Source organism: Varanus komodoensis, unplaced genomic scaffold (genome assembly GCF_004798865.1).
Source record: "Varanus komodoensis strain SLA01 unplaced genomic scaffold, ASM479886v1 scaffold23, whole genome shotgun sequence".
Classification (NCBI taxonomy): Eukaryota; Metazoa; Chordata; class Lepidosauria; order Squamata; family Varanidae; genus Varanus; species Varanus komodoensis.
The window spans coordinates 2,960,713-2,982,046 of record NW_025335627.1 but is presented as its reverse complement, the minus strand read 5'-3'; the positions used below and the strand labels follow the sequence as shown (position 1 = coordinate 2,982,046).

The following is a 21,334-nucleotide window of genomic DNA, read 5'->3' as shown; positions in this document are numbered from 1 at the left end:
CTGACGTGGCCGGCTCAGTCAAATTTGTCCAAGAGAAGATTTTTTGGATGAGCCGCGAGGAAAAAGGGAGGATGCCGCCCAGTAGGTGGAGGAAATTATGGCCGTGGTTGAGTGGGGCGCATGCCCCGATAACGTAATGTCCGTAAATCACTCATACATGTTGCTCAGACACATGGCATGAAGCTATCAGGAAAAGTCTATACAAAGTTCTTTTTGTACATTTGATGTGTAAAGCCTGGGAATCTTGTAAATCTGTGTACATTTGGCATTTTGAACGGATTTAAATAACGGATGGGGTACTTTCTATTTTTGTAATGTTGCAATTTTTGGGCCTTTTTGTACCTTTGTAGTATGTTTTTATTTAAATAAAAAATTTCAACCTAAAAAAAAATTTCAACCTCCTTTTTTAGTGATTCATACCATAACGCTTTACTTATTCTTGCTCTCTTCCCTCCATTACAATAAGCCTCCAATAATTTCTGCATTTCCCTTAATACTTGATCATAAAACCTGATTGAGATCATCCAAAACAAAAAATTAATCATTCGCAGAATTTTCATTTTTGTTACTGCTGTTCTTCCAAACCTTGATAATTTTACCTTTTCCTATTTTCCTATATTATCTTTTATAACCTTCTTTAACTTTTCATAATTTTTCTTCTTTAATTCTTGACTATTTTTTGGAATATCCATTCCTAAATATCTTATATTATATACTATTTTTAGTTTATATTTTTCTTTTAATATATCCAATTCTTCACTATTATGATTATATAACATCATTTCCAATTTTTCCCAATTAACTTGCAATCCACTATATTTCCCAAATTCCTTTAAATGTAAATATATTCTCTCTATAGTATTTATTGGGTCTTAAATGTTAACAGTGTTTCATCTGCAAATAAATTTTAATTTTCTGACATACTCTAATTCCTTCTATCTGTATATCGCTCTTAATTGCATTTGCCAATACTTCCATCATTAAAGCAAATAATATTGGGGATAAGGGACAACCCTGTCTCGTTCCTCGGCTTAGGGTTATTGTTTCTGCACTACCATCATTTACAATTATTTTTGCCATATTTTCTGAATATAATTGATTACTTTCTTAAACTTTACTCCAAATCCCATCTTCTCTATTAAGATCTTCATTGTGGCCATTCCACACTGTCAAAGGCTTTAAATATATCTAATGCTAATATGCTTACCTTTATATTTTGCTTCTCAATATAGTAATTAATATTTAATATTCTCCTTACTACATCTGACATTTGTTGACCTCTTATAAACCCGCATTGATCTTTCCTTATATATTTATCTATAAATTTATTCAATCTATTTACCAATATCACTGTAAAAAATCTTAGCATCTTGATTAATGAGAGATATCGGTCTTTATTAGGTTTTGTTATCAATACTATCATGGATTGTTTCCAAGAGCTTGGAATGGTTTCCCCTTCCATTCTTTTATTAAACATCATTTCCATCTTAGGGACTAATACTTTTTTGAAATTTTTATAATATTCAGCACCCAATCCATCAGATCCTGGTGCTTTACCTATTTTTAATTTATTAATAACTTGCAATATCTCTTCTTCTATTTGAGTTTCCATGATTTCTTTATCCTCTTCTCAAATTTTATACTTCAAACTCTTTTCTATATATTTTTGGCTTTTTTTCAAATCTCTTTCATTTTCCTTATATAAATTATCAAAAAACCTTAGAAAAATTAAAAGTTTTTCTTTCATCTTGTTACATCTTTCCCCTTTTTTATTACTTCAGGGTTTTTTTGTTTTGTTTTGTTTTGTTTTTTTTTTTTTTTTTTTTTGCTTTTTTGACTTGTGTGGCTCTTTCCAGCATTTTGGAATTTTTATTGCTATTTTCATAAAATTCTCTTTTCAAGTAAATTAGATTTCTTTGAACTTGTTCTATTTCAATATTTTGTATTAATTTTCTTTTTGCTGTTAATTCTAACATTTTGTTTTCTCTACTTTTAATAATTTTTTTCTCTATTCTTTAATTTCTTCATCTAATCTCATTATATGTTGCTCTTTTTGTTTTTTTTTAAATTCTATGAATATTTTATTCCTAACCCTCTTACCACTGCTTTCATTGTACTCCATATTGCACATGTATTACCACCTCTTTATTTATTTATTTCCCATATTTCTTAACTCTTTTTCCATTTTTTTCTAAGATCTTCTCATTTTTAAAAATCCTTAAATCTATCCTCCATCTATTTGCCTGTCTATAATCACATTTTATTTCCATTGCTATCATTACATGGTCTGATATTTTAATTTTATATCCTCATTAACTATCTTGGACAATATTTCTGGTGTCACAATATATATTCTATTCTTGTAAAAATTTTGTGTCTGTTTGAATAAGATGTATAACTTTTCTGGTTCCCATTTAACTCTCTCCAAACACCTCTTGTTTTTGAAGTACTATATGATTTTTCATATACGTCTGCCCAGTATAATTTTAGTTCATTCACCCCATCTTTCTTTTGATGCATTTCTTGTAAAAATATAATATCTACTTTTTTCTTTTTATAAATATTTTTCAATTCTGGGTTGTTTATGTCTTTCTCCCAAGCCATTTACATTCCACGACACAATCTTCAGTGTTGAATGTTCTTTTTGGTCTCCGTATGTGATAAAATAAACGCTCCAACAAAACCATAACAAAACCAAAATAAACTTATCCCTAACCCCACCATATTCCCCACCACATTTTTGTATGGAAACCCTCTTGCCCATCTTCAGGAGATATTCTGTTCCCAGCTGCTTTGGGCTTCCGGGGGGATGGCAAAGAGGAGCCTTCCCTGTGCAGACCCCAGACACCCACTCCACCCTCCCCAATCTTCTATACCCTTTTATTCTATACTCAAATTTCTCTTATATCACAGTAATAATTTTAACACTAACAAATACAATATATTCTATATCTATTGCATATAGATCTTCTTATCTTTTCATCATCCTTCTAAATCTCTTCTTCTGGATCTCCTTTCTGCCTCTGTGGAGAGGATGAACCTCCTGCTGCTCTGACACTGGTTCAGCACAGAGATTACCTCACCTGGATCCAATGTAAACAAGAGGTAGAGGTGAGTGTCATCAGCATACTGCTGATACCTCAGCCCACACCTCCAGATGACCTTTCTCAGCAGTTTCACGTAAATGTTGAAGAGCATGGAGGATAATAGAGTCCTGCAGAACCCCATAGTGTAACTGTCATGGGGTAGAGCAACCATTCCCCAGCACCACCATCTGGACACAGTCAGCCAGGTAGGAGCAGAACCACCACAAATCAGTACCCCCCACTCCCATCTTGGCCAACCTGTCCAGAAGGACACCATGGTCTATCCTGTCAAAAGCTGTTGAGAGGTTCAGGAGAATAAACAGGGTCACACTTCCCTTGTCCCTCTCCTGACAGACAGAGCATCCAGGTCAGTCTCTGTCCTGAACCCCAGCCTGAAACCTGATTGAAATGGGTTCATATAATCTGCTTCCTCCAAGAATTCTTGGAGCTGTTGGGCCACCACTCATTCAAATATCTTGCTCAAAAAGGTGTTTTTTTCTGTATGATTCTGATGCATCTAATAGCTCAGCCACAGATTCCATCTACTTTATGGTTATCCAGCAAGATATTCCTGCTGTTGTTACTGCTGTCATTGCTGTTTTCAGTGAACCCAAGGAAAGTAACTCTACCACCTCTACTGTGCACCCACAGCCCTGGAACTGTGCTTCTAGGCAGCATTGGCTGTAACTGTCAGTGAGGACAGGACCACTCCTCATGCAGGCCAGATAAAATGCAGCTCCTGACTGATCTCTTGCTGGTGAGGAAGGAAGAACAGTGGTTAGAGGCACATGGAGTCTTTTTCCTACTGCCATTGTTTTCTAGAGTCATTTCTAAATATAGAACACCTAATTAAAGTAAATAGCCTCTTCAGTTACAGATTTCAAGTAGTGATTAAATTTGAGTCCTATCCCAAGCTTTGCTGATGGTAACACAGCATGGCATTGTAAGCTTACAGAAATTATCCTCACATTGGGAGACTGCTATAACAAGTTCAGTAGCTGCTTACTATTTTCATATCACTTTTGAGTTGTACTTAAATATGGGTTTTTTCATGTGAAAGGACATCATTTGACTAAAAGTATGTATTCATCCTGGCTCCTTTAATATGTATTCCATATATGTTCATTTAATTATATAGACTGAATAATATATTTTATATGCTATTGTATTTCAGCTAGTTAGGAAAGTTCATCTCTCCATACAATGGCTCTCATTATAAATAATGTAATGTAACTGTATAACTGTAGCTAAATAATTAGATTGCTTAAAGCAAAACTTCAAGCTCTTTAAATAAGTAGAGCATAAATATTCTTTAGCTTCTGCAAATGGAAAAATACGATAGCTAAGGGGAGTCAAAAGTCTCTTTCATTAAGGATAGATCGAAAAATGTCATTTGGGCCTTATTTATGTTATGCATTTCTTTCTAGACCTCCCTGTTATATTTGTGAACTCATTAATCAAAACTTTATCCCATACTCGCAGTTTTAGCTTGACCTTTGTTTGTACATATGCTGTTTTCTTGTTCTACAATTAATTAGAATATCCCTTAAAATGCTTTCACCAAATAAATTCATTAGTCTTCCAAAGAGCTACATTTTGTCTTAAACAACAGTGTTAAACAACAGTGACACCTTATATATTAACATTTTTCTGGTATGAGCATTTGTGGATACTTTCCATTTAATTAAATGGATCTTGACTGTGTTCACTGCAACAGTCTAACATGTCTGCATCTCTGGAAGTTTTTTATCTTACCACTCATCCTAGATAAACCTCATGTTAATTAAGCATCATCTTCTCTAATAAGGAACTACAGTGCTATGAGTGCTTATGGGGTAGGAAACAGAAACCTTAAAATAAGACAGTGATTTCAGCATACCTGAGGAACTCACTAGATATGCAGAAACATGTACATTTGTAAATTAGAAATGCATGGGGCCATTTTTGTTGTATTTTAAGACCTTTGGCATATTGAGGGTGTAGACTTAATGCCACAGATAAAAGAAAATAGGGATATAATTGTTCAGAGCGGGAATTCTGAAGTTCGCATTGAATGACAATAATAGGAAGTCCTCTCTGCTTTTGCCTTCCATTTCTGGATGGACATGTTGCTGGCCAATCACAGAAATGCTACAACCTTAAATTTCTTTTTTTAATTTTAAGTTTTCACATCCAGCTTAGAGGAACAGAATAAAGGAGGTGGAAACTTGATAGAGTGTGTCTAGAAATTAAGTCTATAGTTGAAGGCAGCTTATTTAATTATTAACATTTCTGCACCTATAGCTGAAGTTCTCTGGGTACTGTATAACAGTTGAACCATATAACCTTGAAGTATCTATTAAAAATGGAAAAGTTGAGGTGACTGAGGCAGTTTACCTGTGTGAGTACGTAACAACTTTTGTTCTGGAAATTATTCTAGAAGAGGGAGAGATGTGTGCAATAAGTAGAGATGGCCACCAATTTGGACAGCCTTAAAAAGAAATTGATCAAAATAGTGGAGGAGTAGGCTACTAGTCTTGTTGGCTATGTGCTCCCTCCATTATCAGAGCTGGTATGCCTGTTGCTGAGGAGCTTGGACAGGAAGAGCTCTTGTACCCATCCTGCTTGATCTGCTCAATGGATCCTGTGGGCAACTGGGTTTTTTGTTGTTGTTCTTACATTCTTAAGGTTAAAATGACTCCTCCTCAAGACGTATTCCTGTGTCATGAGCCAGGTTCCCCTCCTTTGCACTTTCAAAACAGACTGCTTTTAGAAAAAGTTTTTTATTATTAAATGTACTTCCAGTCATCACAGCCAACAAAAAATGAATCTCTGTGCATGCACAGAGCAGTTTAATGGACCCAATCTAACAACTACTTCCCAGCATTCTCTTTTTAAGTACCCTGGGACCTCTACCTCTGGAAGATCCTTTTTGGAGTTGGGCAAGCCTCTTCTCTGTATGTCCTGTTCCCCCTGCAGCTGGCATGGAAAGAACCACGTTGGCTACTCTTTCAAAGTTGTAAACTGAGTCAGCTAAAGGTCTGTATCAAAGGTGACTGTCTAGGTGAAATACAAGGTGAGACATTCAGGGTGGTAGAAACGCTTTGCTGTGCCTCCCACCCTCAATTGGATGAATGTAGGCCTCCATATCTCAAAGCTTATATGCATTAAGGACAGACAGTGTAGGATCATGACCTCTGGTACTATGTTACAGCAATCATAAAGTGATTTTGCCTTGTTTTATTAGTGATACAATGAAAACAGTTTAATAGTTAATTGGCAAAAGAATTGGCCATTCTTTTTAGATTATGCATTTTGTAAAGTTACTGCAGTACATCTTTAAGTACTTATTTCCTCAAATGGACTAAGGGTAAAAAAGATGCTGCCAAAGAACATAAGTCCCCCTCTATCAATAGGAAAATGCATGTGGAAGTGCATGTACCTTTTTGGGATTTTTCTGTGGTAATCTGTCTTGTATACCCATAATTCCAGCAGTCTCTCACAATTTCCTGGAATTGTAGATTAGATTTAGTGAAAGTTGTTTGACATTATGCCCCAAAGAAACACATACAGAATGATTTCAAGGACACTTTATACATTAATAAAATAGTTCATTGAAATTTTACTTATATTTATAGGGCATTCTGTATGTACAGTTTGTAGCTCCAAGGGAATTGGCTAGTCAGTAGACTTCAAGGGCCTGGGCTGAGTTGTCATTTTCTAGTATTTTTCAGAGGAGCTATTTATTCTATGCCAGTGACCATATGCATGAAATTAGACAATGCCCACTTTCTTTAAAGATAAATGGAATTTCCGTGAGAAGCAAAGGAACAAAACAATAGTTTTCTGAACATACTTGTAACTGATGGTCTGGAAAGATTCTTTTGTAGACTAATGTCCATTTTTGTCTTATCAATTTAAACAATGGTTTAAGACAAAGCCCATCAAACATTAGATAAGCGTTTTAAGTTAATGGGCCATATAGTCCTATCATTTGATAAACACAAGAAACTCATATTGCAGTCTATTTTTACAGTAACATCAATTATTAATAGGCATATTATTGCTGACAGAGGACATACCTAAATATGTGAATTTCGTTATCCAGTTTTGGGTCATTAACTATAGAAAGCTTGTAAACATAATGGTTTCTATTCACATAGGAAGCCTTCATTAAGATGTATTATTCTGCTACATTATTCTGCTGTTGATCATATACTACTACTAAGTATGCAGTCTACATCTAATATGTGTAGAGTTGTTTTAAAATGAGTAGATGTTCTTAGGGCAAATTCACAAATTTGAATTTTGTGCAAATTTGAATTATGTACAAATTTATGTACAAATAAAATACCTTTATTATGGCATCCCGAGGCAAAATGGACCAGGATTTCTTCACAGACTTACCAGGAACAAGAAAATGTCAGGAAACAGTAAGCTAAGCTTTATATATAACATTAAGTTTTCAAAAAAAGGAAATGAACCGATATTCTGCTAATTAAAAAGAATCAATGGGAAGTGTAAATATCAGGCAATTCAACTAAAAACCCTTTGGCACCCTTCTGATGTGGATAAACATTGCATTTGTTAAGCAGCAGTCTTCTCACCTGCTGTATAAAGCACCCCATGACTCCACACATAAAGCATTTTTCTACATTGCAATATTGATGATTTACACTGAAAAATACCCATTGTTTGCCTCTAGGGTTTTTGTTCATTTTGTTATTCAAGCAACCATTTTTTTCCTGAATGTTGAACAAATTATACTAAGTATAAATTTACCAGGCATTGTTGATGTGCATGTTTAGGTGTGTTAGTGCAGATACTTTGCCTCTGTGGAAAGTATAAGTAGGGGAAATGTAATATTGGTTCCATTTTGATCAATGCTGGAAGATCCAAAGATCCGAGTGATCCAGTAGTAAAATATCATTATGAATGATTCAAGGGCAGAGTGAAAATATGTGGTCGCTGTGAGTAGCAGAGAAGTCAGACTTCAACTGACCAACTCAAGACAGCAGTCCTACATTTTCTTCTCTTTATTCTATACCACACAATGAATGGAAAGGATTAGTGACCAGCAAAGTGTGCGCAAGGTTTGTGTTCCTCCCAAATTTACACCATATTTTTAAAGAAATGGGTTTTCTATCTTTCTTACAATCATCTTGTCATCCTGTTTTTAAAAAATGTTTTAGAAGGGATCCTTCAATTTGTTGTTGTTCTATTTATGCCAATATTATCTTTTTGGGCTGTAATATGCCTGATATATGTCTTACTTGCTCTGCTACATAATATAATCTAATATTCAGAATACCTAATCATCCCAGTTTTTGTGATTTAGGATAATCTTATCTTACTTATCCTCACTTTCTTATCTCCATTACAAAATACATTAATCATATTTTGCCAGTCATCCAGTTATTTTCCTACTATCTTGATCAACAACATGCCAAATAAGAAATTAATCTTAGTAAATTTTTCATTTTACATAATGATATTCTACCAAACCATGATAATCCTATTTTCCTGAATTGGTGCATTTTATCTTTTATTTCAGATGTCAGTATATCAAAATTATTCTTTTTTAAACATTGGCTTTTTAGTTTAAAACTTATATTCTTAAATAATTATTAAATCCATTCAGTATCCCATAAGCTTTAAATATAATATCATCTAATTTACCCTACCCTTAATTATTTATACCTTACAGATTTTATAACAGTCATGTCATCAAGTCAGGAATTTATTTTCTTTTGCTTTCTCTTGGAGTCTTATAAGTACCAGCATCTCCATATTCTTAGCAGGATTGGGTAATTAATCAGTAGTACTCTTGTTAAGTTCAAATTGGAGAGTGAAAGAGAATTATAAAAATCCTCTTATGTTTCTTCCTATAGAATTCTACCTCTCAGTTCTAGGGAGGGAGGGAGGGAGGGAGGGCTCCTCCCTTTAAGAGTTTTAAAAGTTTAATTTGTCAGAGTCCATAAATCAATACCCCATTATTCTGGTCTTTATGAAAGGCAGAAACCTCTCCATCCATCAAGTTGTTTGTCCAAATAGAATTGTTTTAATTAGCCATGCATTTAGGAGAGTTGCAAACTAACAACTGCCTACAGTCATTATCAGAAATTCCCCCATGAAGAACAAGCCTTTCCAGACTAGTCTGATGCCATTTTTTGATTAGATACCCTCCCTAGTGGACCTTGGGAATGCTGTGGACATAATATATCTTGACTTCAGCAAAGGTTTTGACAAAGTGCCACATGTCATTATGATTAGAAAACAAGTCAAAAGTGGAGAAGATGGAACAGCTATCAGGTGGATCCATAATTGGCTACAGAATCAGACTCATAGTGCTCATCAATGGCACCTTCTCAAACTAGGAAGAGTCAACATGTGTGGTATCGCAGGGTTCATGTAAAGTTGGGATTCTTTTTAAGGGTACAAAGCTTCTCAGTGGGTCCTTCTTTGACTGGAGAGAAGGAACGGATGAGGTACCTCGGGGTTCAGTTTGACTTGGACAAGAGCTGCAGGGTATGCTGATCATATTTGCCGATAACACCGAATTGGGTGGAATAGTTAATACCCTGGAAGACAGGAGCAAAATTCAAAGTGATCTTCATAGGCTGAAGCACTGGACTGAAAGCAACAGAATTAAATTCATTTAAGACAAATGGCCAGTTTTACCCCAAGGAAAAGTGAACCAAATGCACAGGTACAGGATGGGACATACTAGGCTCAGCAATGCTACAAGTAAGAAGAATCTCGGAATGGTTGTAGATCACAAGGTGACTATGAGTGATGTGTTACCAAAAAAGAAAAAAAGAAAAAAAGGCAAATGCTATACGGGGTTGTATTAGTAGAAGTATAACTTCCAAATCAGTTGAGCTACTGGTTCTCCTCTATTCAGCACTTATTAGTTCCTGTCTTGAGTAACATGTCCAGAAAGATGCAAACAAACTTAGAACGGTTCAGAACTGAGCCAAAAGAGTAATCAGGGAACTGGTAACAAAGCCCTGTGAAGAAAGAATGAAAGAGCTGGGCATGTTTAGCCTCAAGAAAAGAAGACTGGGGGGAGATATAATAGTGCTTTTCAGATATTTGAAGGGCTGTCATCCTATGGCAGGATAGGATTCCTTCTCAGTCATCCCAGAGTGAAGAACACAGAATAATAAGCTTGAGTTACAGCAAGGCAGATTCCACCTGGACATCAGGAAAATATTCCTGACTGTTAGAGCAGTATGACAATGGTACCAATTACCTAGCGGAGTTGTGCACTCTCTCACGCCAGAGGCACTGAAGAGGCAGTTGGACAGCCGTCTTATCAGGAATGCTTTCACAGGAGCCCTGCACTGAGCAAGGGGTTGGACTTGATGTCTGTCTTAGCCCCTTTGAATTATACTGCTCTATGATACTATGTTTCCTTATAACAACCTTTGAAGTACCCTTTTGTCATGTGAATCACTGAATTCATTTATTGAATAGCTACGTTACCTAATATGAATGCACATGGTCTGTATACTAATTAGAAAATATCCATAGCAGTCTTTGAATTAACTCAGATAACTTCAATGCTTCCCAGCTGCTAGCAAAGATTACCAGAAATGGTTGTCTTTGCCATCTGCCTAAGTTAACAAGACGTTAACCTTCACTCATCTAAAAGAGTGAGCCAGTGTGTATAATTGCCAGAACCCAGTGTACTTTATATAAGTCATGGTCCATTGTGGTGTATGCCAGTGTCCATTTTGAATATTTGTGTTGTGGTAGGCAGTTGCCACAACTACTTATAATATCCAAACCTGGCACATGGTAGATTGTTGGCATGGTTAACAAAGCACCTGCTGGCATAAACAGCCCACAGCAGGCTGTGGTAACTGCAAACTCGGTCAGTGTTGGGCAAAGAATTCTGTGTGCTACTTCATTTACTCTCTGCAGCTGGCCCATTTAGCTCAGTGTTATCTATGCTGATTGGCAGCCACTTTCTGAAATTTCAGAGGAGGTCATTCATTTGAACTAGGGGTGCAACTTGTTGATTCCTTCCATTCATAGGAAAGCATGCCTGCTACTACTGATCTATGGCTTTTGCTATATATCAGTTATCAGGTAGAGCAGAGGAAATAGGAAGAGTTATCTTGTGGCATCATCATATCTCATCTATTTTCCTTTTGGGTGACAGGAATACAAGGTGGCTTACATAGTTCCATTTATCTTCACAGTAACATCCTGTGAGGTAGGTTAAGCTGAGAGTGCATGACTGGGCCAGAATCACACAGTAAGCTTAATGGCTGAGTGGAGACTAGAACTTTTATCTCCCAAGTCTGACACTCTTAAGCAGTACGCTACACTGGCTTTTGCACTGGCATCATAAGTGAACATAGTCTGTTGTCAAAACAAGGCAAAGAATACAGTAGTATTAATGCCAGCTGGGAAAGATCAGTTCAGAATAAATATATTCAGATAAAGCAGAAACACATCTAGTGTTCGAAGCAGAATAAAACTGTTAATAAAACGAGGAAAGCAACATGATACTGATATTAGATTCTTATTCCTGCTTCCTTTTTAGAATCCACCTCCTCACTTCCAAAGACCTAGTGTTTCCCTGCTGCGTGCTCAAAAGGTGGATACTCTAAGGTGTGAAATTCAGGAGAAACATGAGTCAGACTTCCAGAAAGCTCTAGTAAGCATCAAAGAGCGAGTGAAAGAAATTGAAGGCCCTGACATCAAAGAAAGCCTCCAGGATCAGATTCGCCAGTGGTTTATTGAATGCCGGTAAGGAACTAGATATACATAAAGCCACTGCTACCACAGAGGCTTGCAGATTGTCTGAGTTAGCTGCCGCCTCAGCTGGCCCAATCTCAGTATTTTCCTTAGGGATAAGGCAAGGGGCCTTTCACCACAACTCGTAGGAACTTCCCTTTTTCACTTTTGGTTGGCAGTTGGCTTTTCTGAGTGACATTAAATTCCAGCGTTGTGAAAGGATGAAACAATTCTTTCTCTCTCTCTTTTTTAAAAACTGTGGAGAGAAAAACAGTAAAGCAAGCATTAAAGTAGAAAGGAAAAACAAAATGAAGACATTACATTATTTGGATAAAATTTGAAAACGTCCATAGCACTATTTACACAGAGAGACAGAGGGAGGGAGGGAGAATATATTTTCAATGATAATAATACTTGTATTATCAGAAGTTAAAAATATGCTTCTCCGGTGGGCAGCATGCAGGGCAGCTACCATCTGCCTGCTGGACCCCGCTGCCATGCCCTGCTCTGCTCTCCCAGACTGTCCTCGTCCCCATCACTTTTCTCCCCTGCTGCCTGCCAGTGCGGCCTTGACATGGAGAGGAAGAGCAAGAGCAAGAGAGAACCAAGCTGAGCCACCTGTTTGCTGGGGTGGGGCTTCCGCAATGGCCATTCTTCTTCGGTGGGCAGCACCCATTTGGCCCCCGTTCAGTGCATGTTTAGGAGGCAGGCCCTTGGTGGGAGCAAGGCCAATTATTACAGCAGTTTATTCTTTGTTATTTGTTTTATCAGTGTTCTGCACTTGCTGTATTTTACTGTAAACCTCCCAGAGAGCCCTTTGGGCTATGTGGTGGTATATACACATTAAAAATAAATATATAATGCATAAACCTCAACAGAAGCACCCCAAATATCCATATATTTATCCATTTGTAGATTATGCCTAAAGGCCACCCATTTACCAACTGAAACTTAATCCTTAAGTTCTTCTCCCAGTGTATTATTGCAGTGGGCCCTTTATCCTTCCAATGTTGTAATCTTAGTCTTTTATGTGGACCTTGAATTAGATTCCAAGTGATGAGTAGGATTCGGAAAAACATGTATCTTTGAATTTTAGGGCTTTTTGCATCACAAGAGTTAATTATAAAAATCATTTGTTGCTGTTACGTTCTGTCAAGTCGTCCCTGACTTAATAGCTGTGGAATAAATGAAAGCCCTCCAAACTGTCCTGTCCTTGACAGCTTTGCTCAGCTCTTGTACATTCAAGACTGTGGCTCATACTTGCTTTGCTTCTGCCTTTGACTTTCCCTAGCACTGATTGTCTTCTCCAGGAGTCTTGCCTCCACAGGGTGCGCCCAAAGTGCAACCTCAGTTTTGTCAGTTTTGCTTCCAGGAAAGTTCTGGCTCGATTTGAACAACTTGTTCATTTTTCTGTTGGTCCGGGGCATTCTCAAACTTCTCCTCCAGCGCAGTGTTTTGAATGCATCCATTTTCTTCTGTCACGTTTCTTCAGCTTTTACACCCATACATAGTGATTGGGAATAATAGTCTGGATGATTTTGTCAGTCTCCAGTGAATCATCCGCTTAGTTAATGATCTTTGCAAGTTCCTTCATTGTCACCCTTCCAAGCTTCAGTCTTCATAGCTGTTGTTTTTGAATTGATGATTGAACCAAAGCATGCAAAATCTTTCACAATTTTGGTTTCTTCATGGTTGACAGTCAAGTTCTCTAATTCATATAATTAATTTTGTTTTCTTAATCTTCAGCTCCCGTCTTGGCTCTTGTACTTTTTTCTTTCACTTTCTTCCGAAATAATTTCAATTAATTGCTGGTTTCTGCCAGTAAGATGGAATCATCTTTTCTTAAATTATTGATGTATCCTCCACAATTTTCATTTTTTTTTTATTTAAAGCTTTTATAGACCGTTCCATTGCTAGTGTCTCGGGATGCTTTACAGCATGCACAGATAAAAATGGCACAGCATCCAGCAATTCAGATTAAAATCACAATTAAAACCAATTAAACATTAAAATAATGGGAGAATAAAAAGGTTTTGGCCTGGTGCTCAAAAAAAAAAAAAAAAAAAAAAGCATTTGTGCCAGGCAAATTCCTCTTAGGGGAGCATATTCCACAATCGGGGCGCCACCACACAGAAGGCCCTCCTCAGGGTAATCACCCTCCTAATCTCTTTTAAGGAGGGCTCCCAAAGAAGGACCTCCACCTCAGATCTCAAGGGGCAGGAGGGCACATAGGGAAGAAGGCACTCCTTCATGTATCCAGCACCCAAGCCATTTAGAGCTTTATAGGTCATCACCAGCACCTTAAATTGAGTCCAGACTTCAATTGGCAGCCAGTGTAAATGATAGAGGACTGGCGTTATATGTGTGATATAACAAGCTATTGTGTCAGTTGCCCTGGTCATTTCTGTTGTGGGGCGATTTTACAGACGAGACCAGAGACTGGTTGGAATTACCGAGAGATTTATTTACCTGCTGGCAGGGACCATGCACTCGTGAGAGTGTGGTCCTGAGCAGATCGAAGGCAGGATTTTTATACTCTTTTACACGGACGGCTATGCAGGTGCTTGAATAACAGCGAACAATAGAGGAAATCCACTGAGCTACATTCGCACACTTTTTTTTTTATGCTAAAGCAAGCAAGCGAGTGTACAGGGCGTGACGTTATGCTGGAGCATAGCAACAAAGGCTGCTTTGTGGTCAGCCTTGCGTAGCATGCACATTCGTTGGGGTTCTTGTTCTTACTCGAACAGGACACTCTGATCATGCTTCTTACCTGTGACGAGCCATGCCCTAGCTGCATGTTCGATTGTGAGGGGGGTTACAACAATTTCCCCATCCCACAAATCAACCAGAGCATTGACAGGAGTGCCAGCTTTACCAGCCAGAAAATCTCTGAGAGTCCGCAGGAATCCATCAGGATCCATAAGACTCCAAATAATTCCTTCCTCTGATTCCTTATAATACAGGCAGTCCTTAGGTTACAAATGAGTTCTTTTCCTGAGAAACAGAAAATCTTTAAATAGATTTTGTATGAAAGTCAGAGCATGAATAGTTGGCCCTCCTCATGTGTGGGAGTGCAGGGGTTAGGGGCACAGGACCCTGTGAAAGTGGAAAAACTGCAACTATCACTACCCCCCCCCCCATGCAAACTCACCAGTGCAGCAAGGAAATGCCAGAGAGATGGGCAGGGCAGGAAGGCCTGCTTTGGAGCCCTCCCTCTTTCCCTTTGCACTTCCTCTCTCTTTGGTGATGATGATGTCCTGCAGTAGGCCTTTAACTCAAATTTTTAAATAGGCTTTATGGCCTGTTATGATTGGATGTAAGGAAGTACTTCCTGATAGATAGGACCCCTAGGATACGGAGTGGACTTCCAAGGGAGGTGGTTGAGGCTGCGTCAGTGAGGGTGTTCAAGGAAAGATTGTACAACCGTTACATGTTGGCGATTACATGAGTGGAGCTGGCTGGAGCTGGGGGTCAGACTATATGGCCCAGGAGGCCACTTCTGACACACTTTGTTTCTATGGCACTCCATTCATAAGTATGGGTTGCTGTTCATAATTCAAACATTCATAACCTGGAGATGGCCTGTACATTGTGCATTCATATTGAACAGACAGGAGGATAAAATCCATCCTTGTCTGATAACCTTGCCTATAGGAAACCATTCTGTTTCTCTATATTCTGTCCTAACAATAGCTTCTTGTCCATAATACAGGTTACACATCAGGACAGTCAAGTTTCTCATGATCCACACAGTCAAAGGCTTTGCTATAGACTAAAAAGTTTAGACTGATCTACTTCTGAAATTTTTTGGTGCACTGAAATTCTGTTGTTGGCCTATTCTTGTTGGATCTGGGCCAATTTAGTCTCTGCAGTTTGGAATGGTATTCAATTCCCATTGGGTGCTTTGTTCCTCACAAATGCTTTCAGAGCAGCTTTCACTTCACCTTCATATTCTTTGTAGAGTTCCTCCTTGAATCTTTTTGAACCGTTCATAGAGTTTATATTTTTATCTGTATAGTCCGTCTGCATATTGTTTGCCCCCTTGTTTCTCTGTGATAGATAGTATGTCCCTCTGTTTGTTTTTCAGAAGTCCTAATCCTTTCAATTCTTAGATTTTTCTGGAGGAGTTCTCTAGTTTGTCTTCTGTTGTTCAATTCTGTTTCTGCAGTGGCCATTGTAATAGTTCTTTTTGTCTCTGTGAGATAGCTACTGAGAAGTTTTGTTCAAAATCCTGACCTTATTTCTGTCAACTTTTGCTTTTGTTTCTCACCTGTCCTTAGCAATTGTGATTGTTTCTTTAGCAATTGTGATTGTTTCTTCTGTCATTCATCTAGGCTCTCTCTCTCATTCTGCTTGCACAGATTGCCCTTTTGGATTCCTCCCGCATAATGTATCTGATTATACTCCACAGTTATTCTTTGTGGTTCCTGTGCATCACACATTTGGCTCTTCATGCATGCATGGAGCGGTTTTTGGGAAGATTCTAAAGCTGATTAATTAGTATTCAGTGGGAGTTTGGCCCCAAACACAGGTAGCATGAGGTCAGGGCTCCCGCCGAGACCTCAGTTCTTCTTTGACCACCATCATGAGCGCATCAGGAAGTTTGGTTCCGACTTGCTTCGCAAGTTATATGAGATAACTCCTACCAGGTGAGATCTCTTTTTCTCTTCTCGTCTTCTCCCTGTTGCTCGAAGCAAAAAAAAGGGGGGGAATAAAAGAAAAGAAAAAAGAGAAGATAAATTGCACCCTACAGTGCTTACCACTGAGGCCTCTTTGTTGCGCCTCATCAGCCAGACAAGATGGCACTTAAGGCCGCGTTCCACAACTGCACCAAATACGGTAGCAAACTTCCTCCAACTGATGGTCACTCCGTTTGTCTTTTCTGTTTGGGAGAGTCATGTGTCATTGAATCTTGTTACCATTGCCAAACTTTTACGAAGCAGGCAAGGAAACATCAGGCTGACCATTTAAAGGTGGAACTTTGGAGCCATGCCTTGCATGCCGAGGACCTTCAGCCATCCACCTCAGTGGCTTCAGCTTCCACCCCGGACGACTCACCAGCTCCTTTGCCAGCAAAGGTGGCAAAACAAAAAAAGGCAGAAAAGAAAGCAAAGCCACCAAAATCACTCACCCTGACTGACCTCTGTAAGGCAACAATATGGTCGAATCCATCAAGCTTTGTTAGACACTACTGCCTCAGTGTCAAATCAAGAGTGGACTGCACCTTTGGCAGATCTGTCCTCTCCACTACACTTTACTTAGCGACACCACCCTCTTCCTAGAGGTAAGCTCACCAGTCACCCATATGTGTGATGCACAGACACCATGAAGAATAAAGACAGATTTCCATACCTGTAACTGTCATTCTTCAAGGAGTCATCTGTGCATTCATACATACCCACCGCCTTCCCCCTGGTGTTTCTATCTTGACGCATGGGGTATTCTGCATCAATGACACATTGATGATGGTGGTCTCAGCTTTGAACTGAGGTCTCGGTCAGAGCCCTGCCCTCACGCTAACCACGTTTAGGGCTGGGCTCCCACCAAATACTATTTAATCAGTGTTAGAATCTTCTCAAAAACTGCTCCACACATGTGCAAAGAGCCCATATTTGTGAATGCACAGGTGACCACTCGAGGAATGGCAGTTACAGGTAAGGAAGCCTGTCTTTCTTCTAGCTCATGGCCAATTGAATTCAGTAATTCAAATCTGTTTCTGTGGACCTTAAATTCCTCAGGAATGCTGTTCAAATTGTATTTTGGTAATGTCCTTCTTTTAGTGAACTTTTACAGCTTTACTTTGGTTTTTGTTGTCAAGTTTTCATGGGCACTGCCACAATCTGCTCCTGGTCTTGTTTTGGCAGCAAGAATACAACTCCTTCATCTTCTGGTGATGTCCGTGGATACGGACTTCATTGCCTGAAGTATGGATTTCCAATAAACGGATGGTTGGCTTCATAGAATTCTTTGAGTCATTCTCCTGCTTTGTTTCTGACCCCTAGGCCAAGTTCTCCCACAATATTTGATTCTGAATTGTGTCCTATTTTTGCATTCCAGGGATCTATGATGATTAGCCCATCTTGTTTTAATATATTAACCATTTTTTCTTGAGTGACTACATTTTCATTTCCTTCTTCTTTTATTTTTTGGCTCTGGCTTCTTGGGCTTTTGGCTCTGGCCTCTTGGCAGAGCAGCAGAGGCACAGGCTGGGAGAGAGTACTGAGTGGCCAGGGGATTGGCGAAGGCAAGGTAGGAGCTGCGCAGGGAAGCACAGGGCCAGGAGCAGCGGAGAGGAAGGGGGCGGGGCCAGAGAGGTAGGAGGGGCCAGGAGGGAACAGACGGGTGGGGCCACCGGCCTGAGGGGCTGATAAGGCCGCGCTAAGCCACTGCCAGCCCTTTTGGCTCTGGCCTCTTGGCAGAGCAGCAGAGCCACAGGCTGAGAGAGAGTGCTGAGTGGCCAGGGGACTGGCGAAGGCAAGGTAGGAGCTGGGCAGAGGAGCACAGGGCCAGGAGCAGTGGAGAAGAAGGGTGTTGTCCCTTGTCTGCGTCCCTTAGCTGCAGCCCAAGCTGTCTGGAGACGCCCTTCCCTGAGACACAGAGGTTTGGTTGTTCGTTTGTTTTGTTTGTGCTGTGCTGTGCTGTGCTTTGCTTTTCTTCCAATTTAAATTTAAGTTTATTTTATCCTTGTGTGTGTGTGCGAGTGGGTTTTTGTCTGGGAGAACTGGGCGAGTGAGAGGAACTGCAGGACTAACAAGGCAGGGGACCAAGGTAAGGTCTCGGAAGGGATACTGATAGCAGACCAGGAGATGGCCTTGGCGGGAGTCACGGGTGTTGCTGTCCACTGCGAGAGCTGCGACATGTTCACCCTTCTCCCCCAGGAGAGGCAGGGATACACTTGCCCTCAGTGCAAGATGGTGACCCTGCTAGGAGAGGAGGTGAGGTGCCTGAGGGCCGAGAGAGCTCTCCAGGCCCCCCTGGAGCAGCCCCCCTCTGGACAGAGGGTTGAGGGAGAGGCCACGGGAGGAGCAGCTGCGGAGACATGGAGATATGTCACCCACAGGAGGAGGAGGCCATGCTGGTACCAATCTTGCACTTATCCTTGCACTTACCCTTGGTATCTCCTGGTACCAATCTGGAGCTGGGAAACAGGTTCTCTTCACTTGGGGAGGCTGGAGCTGATGAGGCCTCGGGGGACCAGCAGGACCCCCAGCCTGGGATGTCAGGTGGCAAGGGGGCCGCTGCAGGAGAGGCGAGGGCCAGGGCACGGCCGCCCACCAGCACCGGGAAGGTACGGCAGCAGGTGATTGTTGTTGGGGACTCCCTGCTGAGGGGCACTGAGGCGGCAGTGTGCCGCCCCAACCTGGAGACAAGGGAGGTTTGCTGCCTGCCGAGCGCATGCATCCAGCATGTGAAGGACAGAGTGGAGTGTCTTATTCGCTCCGGGGGTCACCAGCCACTCCTGCTGATCCATGTGGGCACAAACGATGTGGCCAGGCAGGGTGTGGTTGGGACCACCAGCCGGGGGGGGGGGTGTTCAGGCCCCCGAGTAACGTGTCTGCACTGGACAAGTGTGGGGGGAGGATCAGGGCTCTGGGAGCAGGGTTTTAGAGATACAGCAGGGACTGACAGGACTCCTACAGAGAGGGGTCAGGTACGAGGGAGGATGGGAGGAAGGAGGAGGCTGGGAACTCCAAGGAAAGCAGTGGGAAGGAGTTGAGGTGCATGTGCACCAATGCTAGGAGCATGGGTAATAAGCAGGAAGAGCTTGAAGCTCTCCTGGGAATAGGAGGGTATGATCTGGTGGGAATCACAGAAACTTGCTGGGATGAAAGGCAAGTCTGGAATGTGAACATAGAAAGGTATCACCTTTTTAGAAAGGACAGGAAGGGAACAAGAGCTGGGGGTGTGGCTTTATACGTCAGGGAAGGGATAGGATGCAGTGAAATAGAATGAAGCACAGATGGGGATTTGGTAGAGGCAGTCTGGGTGAAACTTAGGGGTTTTGATAAGGAAAGAGACCTGACAGTGGGGGTATGTTATCGCCCTCCAGGTCAACTTGAGACCCTGGATGATGTCCTGACAGGCCAGATTCTAAGGATATCTCGGGGGAGAGACACAGTAATTATGGGAGATTTCAGTCTCCTGGATATTACTTGGGAGACTCACTTGGCGGTGACAGCCAGGTCACGTCGCTTCCTAGAAGCTATAGAGGGAGGGTTTTTCACACAGAGGGTCCAAGAGGCGAGGGGAGGAGGGGACATCCTTGACTTGGTCTTGACCAATAGGGAGGAGCTGATAGATCAAGTAAGATTAGGGAGCTCTGGATGCAAGTGATCACTCCATCCTTTGCTTTGAGATCAGGGGACTGGGGACGTGCAGCAGGTCGAGCACTAGAAGCTGGGACTTCAAGAGGGCCAACTTTGGCCAATTGAAGGCCAGACTGGGGAAAGTCTCCTGGGATAGGTTACTGGAAGGTAAGCAAGTTGAGGAGGGGTGGATAGCACTCAAAAGGGAGGTTTTGGAGGTGCAGGCCTTGACGATACCTCTAGTCAGTAAGGTGGGGAGGCGGAGGAGAGTGCCGCCATGGATGCGAAAGGAGGTGGCTAGAGGGATTAGACAAAAGAGGAACCTCCGTAGGAAATGGGTACTGGGGGAAATAGACAAAAGGGTATACCGGGAGGAGGAGGCCCATTGCAGAAGGATTCTTCGCAAAGCTAAGGCTGATTACGAGCTGAGACTTGCCAAGAATATCAAGAGCAACAAAAAGGGCTTCTTTCAGCATGTAAATAGGAAAAGGAAGGGGAGACAAGTGGTGGGACCACTAAATAAGGAGGAAGGAGATCCAGTGACTGATATGAGGGAACAGGCGCAGATGCTAAATGACTGTTTTGCCTCTATGTTCTCCCCAAAGCAGGACGGGGGATATCCGCATAGGAGATTAGATGAGGCTGGGGACTTAGGGGCAAAGATTAGAGTCACCCCCCTTGAAGTCGAGGGGCTCCTCAGGGCATTGGACATTACAAAGGCACTAGGCCCTGATGGTTTACACCCAAGAGTACTTAGAGAGTTGGCAGGGGTTCTCTCACACTTCTGGCCTCCATTTTTGAGACCTCGTGGAGAATGGGTGAAGTTCCAGAGGACTGGAGGGTGGCATCAGTGGTCCCAATTTTCAAAAAGGGTAGTAGAAAGGACATGGGAAATTATAGACCTGTTAGCCTTACGTCCATTGTAGGAAAAACAATGGAAAGGCTCATAAAAGAGAGAGATCTAGTGATGCTAGTTAGGGAAGGGAGGCTGACAGCCACACAACACGGCTTCCGCAAAAACAGGTCCTGCCAGACAAACCTTGTGGAGTTCTATGACAAGGTTTCAAGATGGCTAGATGGAGGGGATGCAGTGGATGTGGTACACCTGGATTTCAGCAAGGCCTTTGACAAAGTGCCCCATGATATCCTAATGGAGAAACTGAGGAGTTTTGGGATACGCCAAAGCACTGTCCGGTGGATTAGGGCATG

At 40.9% G+C, this 21,334-nt stretch overlaps 1 protein-coding gene and 1 long non-coding RNA gene across 2 annotated transcripts in view; one reads left to right on the top strand and one right to left on the bottom strand.

Moving 5' to 3' along the window:
- IQCA1 (IQ motif containing with AAA domain 1) overlaps positions 1–21,334 on the top strand; it is a 141,403-nt gene that overhangs the window by 10,773 nt on the left and 109,296 nt on the right. Inside the window, exon 5 of the mRNA XM_044431818.1 lies at positions 11,623–11,828. Coding sequence (XP_044287753.1) covers positions 11,623–11,828 — 206 coding nt within the window. The remainder of the gene's footprint in view (positions 1–11,622; positions 11,829–21,334) is intronic.
- LOC123024281 lies at positions 11,799–17,279 on the bottom strand. The gene is made up of 2 exons (XR_006414892.1): positions 16,090–17,279; positions 11,799–12,072 (listed from the first exon to the last, which is right to left on the bottom strand). It is a non-coding gene; the product is annotated as an uncharacterized LOC123024281 (long non-coding RNA).